The sequence below is a fragment of the Phyllostomus hastatus genome, unplaced genomic scaffold (genome assembly GCF_019186645.2).
Source record: "Phyllostomus hastatus isolate PE091 unplaced genomic scaffold, TTU_PhHast_1.1 phas_contig_150, whole genome shotgun sequence".
In the NCBI taxonomy this organism is placed as follows: Eukaryota; Metazoa; Chordata; class Mammalia; order Chiroptera; family Phyllostomidae; genus Phyllostomus; species Phyllostomus hastatus.
In genome coordinates, this window is record NW_025333611.1 from 25,486,062 (window position 1) to 25,503,466 (window position 17,405).

Consider the following 17,405-nt stretch of genomic DNA (forward strand, 5'->3'; position numbering starts at 1 on the left):
ACTGTTTATCAAAATCACCTAGGAAGTTTAAGAAACAGCCAAACTCAGATCTCACCCCAGATCAATGAAATTTGAGGCTCCAGGAAAGGGGCCTATGGGTTGGCATGTTTTATTTTAGGTTCCCCAGGTGGTGCTAATGTGTAGCGTGGACTGACAACCACAGTTGCACACTCTCCTGAAACTTGCTTTTGCCCATAATGCACCTTTTGAAGGTTGATCCATACAGTGTATGGAGACCTACCTCATTCCTCTGCTGTACTGGGTAGTATTCCACTCTACCATTTATTTAGGCAGTCCTTTATGATGGTTATATCCCTTCTGGTCCCCTCTTTGGCTTTTATAAATATAAATCCGTGCTGGATAACATCCACTCTCCAGCCTGCCCTAGTCTCTGCGGGCTCACCAGCATGGAATCCATCAACAGGGTTTCCTGCACCCTCTGGATTCCTGCTGGGTTCACCAAGCCGCCGGGGGAAGTGGGGGGGTTGGCTCTGGCAAGAGATTAGCAGGAGGAAGGAGAGCCAAGGTTGTTATTCCTTTGTCTCCCTTTCTGAGAAGCCGCCTCCACCAGGCTGAGTGCCTCAACCAAAGGCCCTTTTAAGGTGCCAACGCTATAGAACTTTCTCCCCTTCTGGGTTCTAGTAAATGCTTTCTACTCAAGTCGCTTCAGCCTAAGAATGGTAATTAGTTAGGTGCTACTAGTCCTGGTTTATTGTGTTCTACTGTGATTCTCCTGCCCCCATTCCTTGCAATAAACCCTCCTTGAGTTATGCTATTTTCACTGTGCTGATGTTTCTTCTTAGGATTGTAATAATGTACCTTGGGTAGACAACTTTGTTTTTATTTCTTTGTGGACAATACCATCTTGGTTCCCTCTGAAGACATGGCTTCTTCACATAGGGCAACAGGGTGGTCCTTACAATAACATTTTTCCCCCTTTTCTGGGCATTTTTGACAATAGCCAGAGAATAGCACATTCACCTCTTCAATTTGTAAGGAGTATTGGAAGGGACACCAAATCAATATCTTGGTTAGAACCTCACCACTTCCTTGAGGAGGAAGCTGATAGGCACTGGAAGAGAACCCGATAGGGCAGATGCAGTGAATGACTAAGATCAGAATTTCAGAATTAATTCTTTTCAGAAACTGTTTTTAATTTGACCATAGTGGCAGTCAAATTTACAGAGACATAGGCTGAAAAGGAATTTCTGAGGCTAAGTTACCCCCCCAGTGGAAACTCAAGATTGCAATTGGGTTCTAGTCTAATTAGTCTAGGTCCAACTGGTTCCACCCAATGGAGAAACAATAGAGCAGATGGCTTGACAAGACTCCTGGAGTAAACACCTAAGCCTCACTTTGGGCAAACAGCTTGAACCCTGTCTCTGAAAAGGAGTGCTTCCACTGATTTCAGCGTACTTTGTTATTTGTAGTTAATTTAATTTTAGAATTCTCATTTTCTTTTTAATCTGGGTTGTTTTTTGCCACACTAGTATCAAATAAACAAAAACAAACATTGAGTGTCTATCTCCTGCCACCACTGAAAGAAATGAACATTAGGTGACTGTTCATTGGTAAGAGGGCAGTCTAAGAACAAATAAAGATACAGTAATAAAAATATAATAGTACCCTTGCTGATGTAGTTCAGTGGATTGAGTGTTGGCCTGCAAACCAAAGGGTCTCTGATTTGATTCCCAGTCAGGGCACATGCCTGGGTTGCGGGCCAGGTTCCCAGTGGGAGGTGTGCGAGAGGCACCACACATTGATGTTTCTCTCCCTCTCTTTCTCCCTCCCTTCTCCTCTCTCTGAAAGTAAATAAATAAAATCTTTAAAAAAAAATAAAATTTACGAAAAAATAATAGTAGCAAATAATTTTTGTCAACCAGTTAGTTATTATGCACAAGGCAATTTACTAAGTGTTATGCACGCATCATTTCACCTAAACCTCACAGCAACCCTGAAGGTTGGTCTTCTTATTACTATTATTATTACTGTTTCAGAGAATAGGTTTAGCTCAGAGATGTCAAATAACTTCCCAAGTTTACACAGTTAGGAAATAGCAGGACCGAGGCTTCATTACCAGGCCATGTGGGCTTCCTCCTTACACCAGATCCCATTTTGTACTTCAGAGAGCTATTTGTGGCCGTAAATTTATATATAAACTAAATCTCTGTTCCCCTGAAGGATCTCTACCATAATGATGCCATCCATTCTGAGATACACATTTTCCCTTCAAAAGATGAGGGTCGATTTAAAATAGCATTTCCTGAACTGTGGAAATGCAGCATAACACGTACCCTTTGGGAGAGTCACATACTAAAGGCTCTAGGCACAAATCTGTTGAGCTTGATCCAACTCAGTCCCTGCCTTTCCACCTGTTCCCACTTCATGCACCACTGTGCGCAATGCCGACTCAAGTCCCGTATCTCCTGAACATGCCGATGCCGATCCACCCCTTTCAGCAGCACATATCCCAAGAACTGTTTTCCTGTCTATGCAAAGGTCTTGGTCTTGTCATGTTACATCCACAGTAGGTGCTCATTTGAAAAAAAAAAACCTGTTGGTTTGATTAATTGACACACCCACCCTCTCTTATTTGTGACCAAAAGGCATGCACTGGCAAAGCAGCTAGCTGGCTTCCTTGGGGAGCTGGAAAGTGCAGCACTGGTGAGCTCACTGGGTTGCCCTGAGAAGCAAACCCCTCAGTCCTCAGCCTAGTAAGTTGTGACCAATCTCAAAGGCTAAGGGCAGTTTGTTTTTAAGCCCCCACAACTACCATAACTGCAGGGACAATCAGAGTGCCAGTGAGTGATGACACAGGCTTGGCCCTGGGAGCTTTACAATGAGGTAAATCCTGATTTTATTCTTGTGGAAGTCCATCAACCTAATGCACTAGGACTATGGTTTTCAGACTTTAGTGTGTGGCAGAATCAAGGCTTGCTAAAACAGAGTGCTGGGCCCCTCCTCCAAGCTGCTGATCCAGTAAGTCTGGGGTGGGCCTGAGAATATGTACACCTAACAAGTTCCTAGGTGGTACCACTGACTCTGGTCTCAGGAGCACATACCCTGAGGACCACTGCACTGGGCTGAGACCCTGCCCAGGAAGACCCAATGAAGCTGACAGTAAATCCTGCTTGGTTTCCAGATTCTTAATTGCAGAGGAAGGGTTAAAAATGAAATCCTGAGGCCGTTTCCAACTAGAAATGTGTTCCTAGCTGCGTAAACACCTGATCTCCAGACTGACTAAAAAGGTTTAGGAGGCAGTACTTTAACTCTAATGTGATTTTAATTTACCCAATTTAGGATATGAATCTATTGATATCAGTAAAATTCCCCCAAATTATATACCTAGGGAGAGAAACAATTTCAAACCAAACTCTGAGAAAAACGGCATTGTAGAGTTCCTCCCAAGTCCCCTCACAGGCTTGACGGTGCTGAGAGCCATGCAGTGTCTTAAGCCCAGTTCCTTCCCCAAAGACTCTACCACCAACTTGAGATTTAAAATGCCTAACACCTACCTATCATGTACAATGCAGTGCCATAAGGCACTTAAGGGCAACTAAATTCAGAATGAAATTCATTCATTCATATGTTTAATTTAACTCCAAGATTTTAGCAGCCATTCTGTGTCATGGCATATTTTAGGAATTGTTGTAGAATATTAGCAAGATTAATTTATAGAAAAAACATTGAGACTCTTTATGTGTTTTTAGCTTGTAAAGGAGGGAAGAACACAATGATGAGAGTGAAGGCAAACATTTTTCCACTTGTGATTTTTCACTACACTGGAAAACACAGCTGTGGCTGAGCTCTGGAACTGTGTCCCATCCCTGCCTCCTCCCATCCCCTCTCTGCTGACAGGCTATACCAACCCAAGTGCCACTGGCAGCCCTGGTGCTTGGGAACAAAATTCTGCTGGGACATATCATGTCAGGGCTGCCTTGAGCAATTTTTATGTGAAATAGAAACACTAATGACCAAATACGTTTATCCAACAAAAATTGGATGGGTCACCAGGCAGGAATCCCCACCCTCAACCAAGGGAAGCCAGCTGGGCTCCTGACTGGCGAGAGAGATCTTGGCTGGGGAACCGGAAAAGCTGACAGGAAGCCACTTAGAAAACAAGAATACGGGTCACATAAGTGCCCATCTCTGAAAATGTCAAGGGAACGTGGAGGAGCTATGTGGCCGTGGTGGCCCCAGGAGACTTAACTGTCCAAGGAACGGTTTCCGGTTTGACTAAGAAAGGACCATGAATGAGCAGGCTGGAAACACCATGGAGGTTGAAGAGAAACAAGAAAGGGTGTCTGACTCCTTGTGAAAATGATTATGCTTTCAAGTTATTTCCCAAGGTGGGGAACGCCACCAAGTTTTCAGGGAAATCAGTCTGAAGAGACCTTTCCTGTTTGGAGGTGGGTGAGAAACAGAATCCTCAGTCTCACAGGAAAGATCCTCCTCCACAGAAAACTGATTCAACCAAAGAGAAAAACTTCCTCTTTCAAACCTGTACATTCCAAAGGATGACAAATAAAGATTATTCTAGTGAAATTATAGCTGCCTGCTTGGGTGTAGCTTTTTTGACATAAAATAGCACTTAGGTGGCAAAATTACTTTAAAGATATGCCATAAATTATCACTTGTCTAATGCATATTATTCATTTTGTGATTCATTTGGTCTCAGTAAATATTAGCTATGCATAAAACTCATCGAGTATCTCGTGGGGTCTGGAGGTTTCGAAATTTTTCAAAAATAGGTGTGCCTACCCCAGCTAGTCTTTGTTTAAGGTGGCCAGCACCTGCTTCTATAGAAATTCCTTCTTTTCACTGATACCTCAAAGACTGGACTGACAGTGCTAGTCTCAATTTAAGGTGGGAAGTGGTAGGGATAGGTGAGGGCATCTGTCTGCACATAAAAAACACATACAGAGCTGAGGAAGTAGGAGAGAAAGGATACTGTGTGGAGGCCCTCCAAAGTAATAGTAGTAGTAACTGGCATTCATAGTGATAGGTAAGTAAATGTGATAAAGAATGATCTCATTTCATTTCACATCTTTGTGAGGACGGTAGGATTATCCTATTTTACAGATGAGGAAACTGAGCCAGAAGAACTAAAGTAACTTGCTTCCCTCCTCTACAAATCCATACCTCCTTTCCTCTACATTAGTTTTCTCTAAAGAAGGCAACATCTGCTGTATTAGATAGTGATTCACCTCCCATCTCCACTGGAATATAAAATCGATGAGAAAAGAAACCCTCATTTTTTTTAACCGTATCTTCATCATTCAGAATAATTCCTGGCACACAGTAGGTGTTCAAATGTTATCTGTTGAATAAGTGTTGCCCGAATAAGTAAAACGTAAGTAGAATTTCAGAGGTAGCTCTAAAGGGAAGTTTTCCCCAGATTTAATCTGAAAGCAGATGAATCAAAGTCCAAAGGAGCCAACAGTGCTTCAGAGAAACAACTCAGCCTGGAAGCAGCCTTGTTTATCCTCTGGATTCCAGGGACTGTGCTCTTGCCTCTCACTAGCCACTAAGATGGGAGAGGACGGTTGACTCTGGCAGAATTTGAAGGCACTTGGCATGCACTCATCTTCTAGGTCACCAGAAATAACTTGGAAATGCATGTGTGTGTGTTAAGAGGAAAGGATGAGAAAAATTCATTTTATTTATGGGGCTACTGGCAAGTGAGTTATTTTTTAGGGGTAAGGACCACTTAGGCAGGGAGAGCTCCCAGGTGGGCTCCCCCATGGCTGTAATCATCCCCCAACTCCCTAACTTTCTTTCAGTTTTAACAAGTCCCTCCATCCCTACCCCAGGAGTCTAAAGCAAGCCTTCATCTACTCATTTTTAATTTGGGGGGATTATGGCAGTATCTTATGTAGTGGGACATCCCCTGACTTCTTTTATTTCCTCCTTAAAATTCACTGTCTTCCAGGAAGTAGTAGCACAATGCCAACTCTTTTATTGATTGTGAGAGTAGAGAGTGACTTTTACTTCTGCAGTCCTTTGTAGGCATCCACTGAACAAGCTCTGTTCTGAGAGACAGGTCAGCCCCATTTTTCCACCACAGGGAGTGAGGGGATGGGCATGCTCAGGGCCAAGGACTGGCACCAGCTAGTCGATGTTGCTGCCAGGATTACCTAGGGTTTCCTGCTTGGCATGTCTGTGTTTAAACTATCTTTCTCACTGCCTCAGCCACTAGCTATGGGTTTGGTTTTGTTTCTTAACTTCTCAGAACCTCATTTATAAGTCATTTTCTTTCAAAGAAGATTCCAAAAACTGAGAGGCTGCCCCTACTCTACAGTGATAAACTTCACACATTCCTACCTTACCCAGGCAGCCCAGTCCAATTCCAAGGTGGTTAGTTACCCACGATTCCAAGGTCACAAATGCATAGGCCTTGTGTCAGTTAAATATTGCTGAATAAACTGGCCCAAGCTCAGTGGCTTAAAACAACCACAACCTATTATTTCCTATAAATCTGGGGGTTGATTGGGTAGCTTTCCTTTTGGTCTTTCCTGACTCACTCATGTGGCTGCTTTCAACTGGTTGGTGGACCAAGCTAGCCCAGGCTAGGCTGAGATAGCTGGTCTTTTTTCTCTTAGAGGCTAGACGGAGTTTTTTTGCATGGTGGCTGGGTTCCAAGAGAATGAGATGGGAATCCACATGGCCTTGTGGTCTAGGCTTGAAAGTCACATGATACTACTTCTACCACACTCTATTGGCCAAATCTAGGCTGAAGGCCAGCCTAGATTCAAGGACTCCACCTCCTAGAGGGAGGAGCTGCAAAGATTCTTTGGCTATATTTAATCCATCACAGGCCTACTATAGGCAGGAGATATGAACCAAAGAGCATCATCCATCTATTACCAAGTAACATACTGTTTCAATGTGGCCATATCTTATAACTTTTAGGAGAAGCTGGAAATTTAGATTTTTTTAAAAAATGTATAAATAGGCTTTATTTTTTAGCAGTTTTAGGTTTACAGAAAAATTGTTCAAAATAACAGTTTCCATATACCTCTACCCAGCCCCTAAGTTTCCCCTATTATTAAAATCTTTCATTAGCGTGGTATCAATACATTTGTTAAGACAAATGAACCAGTATCAGTTAATTATTATTAACTAAAGTTCATAGTTTACAACATGAGGATTTGCTCTATGGGTTCAATTGGTTTTATGAGTTTTGACAAATGCATAATATTTCATATCTACTATCCACAATCTTTTTTTTTAAAGATTTTATTTATTTATTTTTAGAGAGGAAAGGGAGGGAGAAAGAGAGAGAAACATCAATGTGCGGTTGCTAGGGGTCATGGCCTGCAACCCAGGCATGTACCCCGACTGGGAATCGAACCTGCAACACTGGTTTGCAGCCCGCGCTCAATCCACTGAGCCATGCCAGCCAGGTTATCCACAATCTTTTTACTGACTCTACAGTTTTGCCTTTTCCAAAATGACACAAAGTTGGCATTATACCATGTTGTACTTTTAAAAAAAAATTATTTATTTTTAGAGAGAGGGAAAGGGAGGGAGAAAGAGAGGAAGAGAAACATCAATGTGTGGTGGCCCCAGTGGGGACCAGGCCCGCAACTTAGGCATGTGCCCTGACTGGGAATCGAACTGGTGACCCTTTGGTCACAGCCCGCACTCAATCCACTGGGCTATATCAGCCAGGGCGATCCATGTTGTACTTTTTTAAGAGTAGCTTCTTTCACTTAGTATTGTAATAAGCATTTAAGGTTCATCCATGTCTTTTCATGACTTGATAGCTCATTTCTTTAATCACTAAATAATATTCTGTTGTCTGAATGTACTACAGTTTATCTGTTCACCTACTAAAGGACATCTTGGTTGCTTCCAAGTTTTGGCAATTATGAGTAAAGCTGCTATAAACACTCGCGGGTAGGTTTTTATGTGGACATAAGTTTTCGGCTAATTTGGGTAAACACCTAAGAGTGTGATTGTTAGATTGTGTCACATGATAAGTCTATGCTTAGTTTTATAAGATACTGCCAAATTATCTTTCCGAGTGGCTGTTTCATTTTGCATTCCCACCAGCAGTGCATGAGAGTTCTGGTTTCTCCACATGCTCACCAGCATTTGATGTCAGTATTATGGATTTAGCTGTTCTAATAGGTGTGTAGTGATATCTCATTGTTTTAATTTGGTATTACCTAATGATATAAGATATTGAATATCTTTTCATATGCTTATGTATTTGCATCTGTACATCTTCTTTGGTGAGGTGTCTCTCTAGATCTTTTGCCCAGTTTTTAATTAGGTTGTTGGTTTACTTATTGTTGAATTTTAAGAGTGCTTTGTATGTTTTACCAATTTTTTTTTTTTTTGCCCTGACATGGCCAAATGATGGCATCTCTAATTTTGATGCCTGACTTAGCATTATGGTCACACACACAAGAGGGCCCTGATCTCCTTGGAGAATTAGCAACGATTTACCAATGAGACAGCGAAGTGTGGTCTCTGGAATACTGAAGAGTGCTATGTCACAAATGTGTTTCTTTCGTTATGATTGTTCCATGGTCACAGTGATCATTCCAGTCATTATGAAAATAATGAAAAACAAATGAACAAAATAAAAAGAAGAACAGTTTTCTGGTGACTAGTTCCCCACCTTATGCCTAATTAATTGTCTAGTTAATGGTAATCCCCTACCCCCCAATTTTTTTTCTATCTGTATCATTAAGTGTTCCCATTCAAGAATCTCTGTGCGCATCAAAGTCAACAATGTTGGAGGGAATAAAAGGGTCCAGAACTGAGGGTGAGACCTACTGGGCTCAGCTGGTTGTAACTGAGTCCAATCACCATGGCACAATGTGTCGACAGACTTTGGGGAATTAATTTACTCAGGGAACACACTGACTTCTGCTTACCTGGACTACCCAGCTTCTGTCCATGGCCCACATGAGCAAATTCCAGGCAGAAAAAAAACAGGAGATACAACTGGAGAACTTCTTACTGCCGCCGGTGTCAGACACGGGGGGTAAACCTCCCACAGAGCCTATGGGACCTTTGCCTGGCCCTCATTCAGGAGCACTGCAAGCTCTGGTGTCAGCGCTGGCATCCACAGTCCTCTCACCTCAAGAACAGTCTTGCTTGAGCTCAAGACTCACAGGTACCAGTCAGATCGTCACTCAGCTTGGAAGGGCCAGTCTTGTTGGAAACACATCACATTCCTACCTCTAATCCTCCTCCAAAGGAAGACAGGTAGAACTGCTCTTGGCATCACCCTCCCTTCCCTGGGAAAGCCCCCCAAAATTTGTAGAAGGCAAGGAATAGTCCCCTGGATGGCATGAACCGAATGGAGCCACCCCCAGTGTTTTATGTAAAACAAATCACTAGACAGCTGAAAAATAAAAAGCCCAAGTCCCCTCTTCCAGGACCTGTTTAAAAGATATACCCCCCTTTTTACTTAGCTGCTGAAGCGGCCTTTTTAAACATACTATACTCAGCAGTGACTCAGGAGACTCTCAGCCCCCAGCTACTGAAAACAAAGATTAAAGACCACTAGTTGATACTGTGGCTAGAACAAGAGGATGTTAAGCAACCTGGGCTAGAAATTCAACCTTGCTCATGCTGACCAACGAATCACTTCAGCAACTGGTAGGTACACAGATTAAACAAAATGGAGAAAAAAAAAAAGAAACTAGAATCTCCTTATTGTCTAGGAGCACCTGAGAAAGCCATACAGCATATAGGCAAGTCTGGCCACGGGAAGCAGAGAAACTCATTGCTTATAACCTGAACAAGTTAAATTATCACGAGCTCTTAAGGCACTGGTCCACTTTTTGGTGAACAAACACATTACCATATAACAGGTAAGTCACTTAACTCCCTGAAAATCAAAGTAGCATTTAAAGCCAACAACTAAAATGTGACCTGACTTTCTCCATGTATGATTTCACCTTACACAGTTATTGCATTTATAGTATAATTACCTCTTAAGTCAATTTTAGAGTCATTTTTCCTCCCAAACTTTAATATAATAGCCTTAGTCTCTTCTAAGACAAAATTATTAGGCCCTTTTTATGCACATCTGTCAATATCTTAAAGAGACAGAATGCCAAGGTGTGTTGGTTCTTGCAACCACAACATACAGAAAAGAAGGAAAAGGTTCTGACATCCCGGTGCCTCACTAAGGGAAACAAGTGCCCTTAAAACAATCTGTGGCTGAACCGCAAACTATTTTCACCAGAGAAAGGCAAAGTCAACTCTGCTTTTCCTGAGTCTGTCACAATTGTAGCCTGGGAGCCCAGCCCTTCTGGTCATGGCCTCACATTCTTTCCGCAAAGGCTCTAGCTGACACGATTTATGGGGTGGTCTGGGGAAGCAAGCTAAGCAATGTGGGATGAAACCACAAGGGAGGACTTTCTGGCCCTCACGGAGTAGATCTAATTTCCGTGAAGGTTTGGACAGGCAGCCCCACAACTGCCCATCTTGGCTAAAGGTGCTCATCACCCAAGAATGAAGCAACAAAGGCTCTTCTCTTTTCCAGTCTCTGGTCTCTGATCACAGTCACACTAAGGGTTGAGGATCTAAAGATTCGAAAAGCTACTTGGGGACTCTTCTCTGGAAAGAACATTCTCAACATAGTCAGGGAGAAGGGAAACCAAGACAACATAAATGAAAGAAAGAGACTTGGCCAGTGATCTACTTAGCTACTATAGTGTCTGAACGTTTATAAAACCAAAAGAAATTGTTCTTCATGCTCAGCAGCCAGCGCAGGCAACAGCCATCATCAAAGCCATCTCAGCAGGATGGTAAGTCATAGATCACCAAAGCCAAGAAGCAGTATGTTACAGATAATGATTAGTCTATAACAAACCAGCCAAGCTCCAAGTTCAGGGAGAAGGAAAATGCTCCAAGTCAGATGGGGCCTGAGAACAAATTCTGGGCAGAATGGCTAATCAGGGCCTGCTGTGACAGGCAAGCAAACATCATACTTACAGTGAGCTGGGCCGAGTGGGTTTGAGCACATCCAACTCTGGGTCACTGGAGTTCATGTTGGGCTGTAAGCTGCTACTGGAATTAAGGATGCTGTTTGCATTTGACGAGATGACAGATTCCAAACTGGAGTTAATGATGCTGTTTCTTTGTTCCTCTGGTGGGGGGAAAGGTCACAGAAGCCCTATATTAATATGATTTCACAGGGACAGTCTATTCTCACATACACAAAAATTTACAAATAATGAAATTAGACTGAGATCTCTCGGCCCAACCAAGCTAAAATTAGGACATATGAAAGTATAAGAATTACAAGTGGGAAAGGGAGTCAAAGGGGAATAGGTGACTTGAAATTTTAGAGCAAAATCCCTTCCTCAGCAGGATAGGTCATACCTCCCCTCTTGCCCCTTTAACACAACCATCCTTTCTCCTAAGAGTGGCATTACCACTGCATAATAAATGTCGTCTTCTTTTGATTGGCAGATGGGCAGAGCACAGAGCAGCCTTCATAGACTCCTTGCATTCAACCAGATCCTCTTGGTTTCTATGATGTTCACCTTTTATTCAAACACTCCTGCTCTCAAAATTGTCTAAATTGGCCAGGCCACATCCTACTGCCCATTATATAACATGTCACCATAAAAAAATCTATTCAGCCACCCACTTCTTCATGACTCCGTCGTCTAAATTCCTCACCCCTCCATAGATATAACTTCTGGGTTGCTTTAGCTCCATGTAATTGATGTTTAGTTTCAAGTTAGTTCCTTGGTAAATAGATGTATAAGGGCTACAGAGTAGTTTGCATATAAAAACTGAGTCCAAGGTCAAAGCAGTCACATTAATGTCTGGAGAATATTACCAGGCCAGGAGGAAGAAACCTGCGTTGTCTTTGAGGCTCTACCCCTGACCGATAGGATGGCCTCAGGCAATTTTCATTCACTCTCAGTTCCTTGGCTAAGGCATCTATACAATGGGGAGAAGGAGCTGTCAGGAGAATCAAGTGGGAGCAGATCCAAGAATGTGTTTTGTAAACTTCAGAACATTGCTCAAAGACAGTAACTTTCTGTTTCTTCCCATCTTTAAAAACTTGGAACCATGTGCTGAAGAAAACATTTTTGGGATGATTTAGCTAAACAGGCACCACCACTGTAGCAAAACCCTGGAAACTTAGGATGTCACTCTTGTCCCCCATTCTTCACAGATACGCCATCTTGAAATCAACCAATATTTTGAGCAATCAATTCATTTATCAAGAAATGTATCTGGATTAATCTTCACCAGGCCATTTTGAAATGAGCCAGAGGTGTACCATATTCTCAAGGAGACAGACTAGGCTTACTGACATGGTAGTTTAGAGGTGGACATTTGAACTCAGGTGTCTTTAGGCAATAAAGTGGGTGATGTCATGATAAAAAATACTTTTCCCTTTGCACTAATCATGTCCATAAAATGCATTACGTTTATAAAATGTTAGATTAATTTTCACATTAAACATACACACACACACCAATGACCCCTAATAGCTTAACAAATTCTCAATGTCATGTTTAAAGCTGTATAGAGGGTTTAAAAACCCCATAAGGTTATTGGGAAATTCCTGAACTAAGTGGATTTTAAATAAAGTAAATTATTAAGTTGATTCCAGAGATTTAGAACTATTCATATTTCAAGAGCTTAAATTCCAAATAGAAATAACAACAAAGAGAAACCAAAAGAATTACATTAAGCCAAGATGTAGGCAGACTAATAGGGCCTGCAAATGTGAAGTTGCCACTGGGAAGACAAACAACTCTAACATTACATAATTAGGGGATCATCAAGGGAATGGATATGTCACTTATCAGTATGAATCAGTGTAAGTAAAACTTTCCTTCACACAAAATACTCATATCAAGATTCTTGCAAGACTACGAGGAGCACAAGACCACCCTGTAAAAATGGGGAATAAAGATGACACTTCTTTGGGGTAAAATGGAAACATTTTCTGATTTACATGGGAGTGGAGATGAATAGTTTTATTAATTCTAATTTGAGGCCAAGTTTGGATGATCTAATTCTCTGAATTCATAGGAAATAGAAGACCATAACTGTACCTCCTATTTTTCTTGTGATTTTATTTACTATTCCATGTGAGGGTTATAGTTCTATAAATTAAAAACAATATCTTGCTAAAGTATACAAGTTTATCTGCAATATTATCAGGACTTTTTTCTTCTTCCTTAGTATCCATTAGAAAAAGGATAAATACTTCAATTTTCATTTATTCAATTAATGTTTATTGAGCAGCTACTGAGTAGCAAACACAATCCCCAGTTAGCAAACCCCTACATTAATTCCTTGGCATTTTATTCAGATGTATGCTAGTGTACTTATTAACTTGTACATATTTATTTATTCATATGTTTACTTTCTTGGGTAGATTATGAGCAGCCTAACATTGGATATCTGACAGATAAAGCTGTGAAATCACAACAGAAAAAACATTAAGTAAAGATGCTTGGTTTATAAAATCTTTTTTTCAGAATCCTAATGCTCATAAAAAGATTTGACTCTGAAAGCTAGACTTGGGTAAAATTTTTAAGAACATAACTATTATTATGGTTTGATAAGCTGGGGTTCTCCATTACCTAATGAGGAAGGCTGCAGCAAGGGAATATGATATTTGTCTGAAGTAAATCCACAAGGGAGTGAGGATGGGGTGGAAAGTGAGAACTTGACCCACCCTGGACTAGAAAAGTCAACAGAATAAAACAGGTGGCTATACCCAAACTGAGCTGGAGGATTTTTAGTATTCCATTTGCTAGGAGGACACTAGAATTCCTTTTTAAAGAAATAAATTTTTTCTGAGGTTCTATTTTGACTTATGTTTAGATATAGGATATTTTCACATATATCATAACCTGTAACAAAAGAATAACAAAAGCAAAAGGTCAGGGAAAGGAGTTCACTGTCCAAAAAATCAAAAGAAAACAAACAAACAAAAAATAGTTAATCCTAAGATTTCATAGTTTTGCAGCCAAGACAGCCAAATATGCGTCCTAAAAAGCATCCTCTCTGCTGGTCTCCCTGTATGGACCACATGATAAGGAAAACAGGAAACCTGGCACTTTCTGACTATAAGACCATCACAGTTTTATTCAACATAAGACCTCAGATAATGAGATTGAGAACTTCTAGCTGGATTCTTCTAAACTGAAATGCTGACAATCCTTACTGAGGGTGAGCAGGAAGGTGAAGATTATTTCAAAAAAAGGGAGAGCGAGTAAAATCAACAGCATACCAAATGTTTTAGCAGTTATGGCAAACTCTACAGAGACCAATTCTAAAGCATTTGGAATGAATTAAGAAATAAAGAGAAAATGATTCAGTAATGTCACTCAAAACAGGAGGATTTTTGTCAGGTGGGCAAATGAGTCCTTGCTCCCGACAGAAAAATACATAATGAGAATAGGCAGCCCAAATGCCTTTTAAAAAATAAAAATAAAATGAACCAAATTGTTCAAATACAAGAGAGCTGGACTTCTTGAGTCACTGATGAGTCAAGCCAGCTCTGGGATCCTCCTAAGAAGGTATAAGAAGAACTGATGGCAATTACATTGCTGGAGAAAAAAATTATAGACTACTGGACTGAAAAAGAACAACAACATCCAGTTATGAGTCAAATCAACAAGATCACAGAGAACCATTTAAATGGCCAAAGGAGAAAGAATACCCGCAACTCGGGAGTATTCTTAAACTGGTAGAAGTCTGTGAAAATGCATGGCTTCCTCAAGCACAATTGTCAATAAGAATTTCTCTTCATATTAGCCACCAAAAACAAGAGTCCAGAAACAAGGAGATGACAAAATCAATCTTCAAACAACTGTAAACGAGTATGGGTAATGCACTGGATGTTTTCATGAGCATATGTTCTACAAGGAGTGATAAGCTGGATGTGGACTTGGCCCTTAAAAATACAAAGTACTCAAGGGCTGGGTATGTATGCACAAGCAGAATGCATCAGGCATCCGTTACAATGACCTGTGAGGTGGGAATCAGCTCATCCATTCCTGTCTAGTTCATGCAGAAAATCTATGAAAACTCCTCAATTGGTTATAAGCTAAATAATAAATATGAGGCAGCAAGAAACAATTGTAATGTGTTTTCCTAGCACAGAAAAAGGCAAGTTTTGTGTGACTGAATTTTTCAGGTGTTCAGACAGGGACCACTATTGTCCTTGAAACTTAAGTCCTGGTTATATAGTGGGCAGTATTTTTTGTACAAATCAGGAGCGGAAAAACATGAGTATGCAACCGAATCACTGCAACTAAAAAAAGAAAGCCACAGAGTAATTTTGGTGACATTGTACTTGTTCTGAGGGTTGCCATGGAGATCTGGGAGCTAAGCTACTTCACTTTCCATATTTACCAAGTGACTCCCGCTCACTCTAATGACAACCCCACCACACACAAGAGGCAGGGTCTCTGCTTACCACAGAACACAGAGGCGAGGCCAGGAACACACATGCAAAGCCAAGCCAAATTCACACGTCTCGGCAGGCCTGGACATGTCTAGCCCACTGAACACACAGAGCTGTAGTATAAATATGAAACAAAGACCTTCAACGTCACTTTGGGGGAGGTTTCCCACCATGCATGGGTGTGTGTCTGTCAGAACGGGCTACCATCTCATCTCTCCACGACTCCTGAGACTAGCTGTTGAAAAGGAGAGGGAAGCTGACTATCCCTGGACAGCAGCTCATGATGCCTCCCAGAGCCCAAAGGGAGGAACTCTCTCCATGTGACCAAACAGGGAGCAAGGGGAGTTGCCAGACAGACAGAAGTTGTGTAAAGACCCGGGACTTTCTGAAAAAAATATTAAGGTAAAAGCAAAATACCCAGAGGCTTTCCCGTCCTACAGTGGGGAGAGAGGTGCACTTTCTCCTGGCTTGTTAAAGTTTTGCAATGAAGTCTGTAATGTATCATCTTGACAAGATAGGATGATAATAGCGCAGCAGCCTAATGAATTTTGCAATAAAAAATGATGAGTGCATAGCAATTTTGGAGTTTACCATCTCTGGGAAACACCCAAGTCCACAGGAAGCTTGAAATCAGCCTTCCTGAAGCATTTTCCCCCCCTGTAGTTTTTGCTTCTGATAGTAGTGGCATGCCAAGCCACACTAAAAGCTGAGGTGATCTGATTTCAGGCTGACCCAGCTTCACTCTCTATGATAAAAAATAATGTTAAAAAGCAGTTTAGGCAATGTGTTAGAACACATGAAACCAATTTGGACAGTGTTTTTAAAAACTAACCTTACAAAGTAGTTTGGGCTGTGACAGTGAGTTGATAAGTGAAAAATCTGGTTAATCCGTTTTGACCATAGGACATGGTACATGATGTTAGGACTTGTGGCAGATTGTCTTTAGCAAGACCACCACTGATTTTGATCCTGTGTGGACTGACTAAATTATCCTCTCCCCATGGCGCATACAATAACCCTTTTCTCTGCAAAGGGAATGAATGCCAATAAAACCGGATTTCAAGAGAGAATGAGGAAGTCACTGTGGTTGGCCTGGGCCTGAGCTGACTCAAGCAAGGGGACATGGATGCACAATGGGAATACCAGGCCCTAAAAAAACAAGAGCATTTCAAAAACCCCAACATATCAATGAGCTTCTAATTAATGGCTGAACAGGGAGTTGAATGATGAGAGTTCAATGGACACTTGACTGCTCACAACTTAGCCCTCTTTTCTACCTAAGAACTTATTTTTGGATCAAGACACTATCCTGTTAATCTATGGTTCCCCTATAACTGAGCGAGTCCACATATAGACTGCTTATACTACTGTTCATTAAAGAGAAGAAAATTACATATTTACTTATTTATAATACCATGGCTCATTGCAAAATGGGTTTGATATAGTAACTGAAATGTACAAATAGAAGGCTTTATTTTTAATAAGTTGAAATTAGTCAATACATAATAAATATGCATCCTTTTCAATTCAGAAAGTACAGAAAAGCAAACAAATATCCCATATGTATTTTGGTATATCAATTTCCAGTTTTTTTTATACATGTACATACTTTCTACTTTTAACAAAATGGGCTAACATTGTACCTAATATGCTACCTGCTTTGTTCACTTAGTGATAATGCCAGAGATCTGAGCCTATGATATGCTCCTTTTCATTTAATGATCTATCTTAAACTTTTTTCCTGCCATTAGTTTTCCATGGCATCATTTTTTAACGGACACATCAACTATGTGGTTTTTAGTCACACATGGTAACCACACATAATTAAGCCAAGAACCACATTACACCTTACAGCCTGTGTGACAATAGAAATCCATGTGGATAAACATGTCATCTGCCAAAACAAACAGGTGTGTCCAGACCGCCTCGGATCTGCAGAGGCAGCCTGAGAAAGGGCACATGCTGCAGCTTTCCCTGTTCGGAG

At 41.1% G+C, this 17,405-nt stretch overlaps 1 protein-coding gene across 7 annotated transcripts in view; it reads right to left on the bottom strand.

Annotated features, from left to right (window-relative positions):
* The window catches only part of ARHGAP26 (Rho GTPase activating protein 26), a 404,595-nt gene that overhangs the window by 60,846 nt on the left and 326,344 nt on the right, over nt 1-17,405 (bottom strand). For all 7 annotated transcript variants that reach the window (XM_045819338.1, XM_045819331.1, XM_045819324.1 and 4 more), the window contains exon 20: nt 10,966-11,119. In XM_045819338.1, the coding sequence (XP_045675294.1) occupies nt 10,966-11,119 (154 nt within the window). The remainder of the gene's footprint in view (nt 1-10,965; nt 11,120-17,405) is intronic.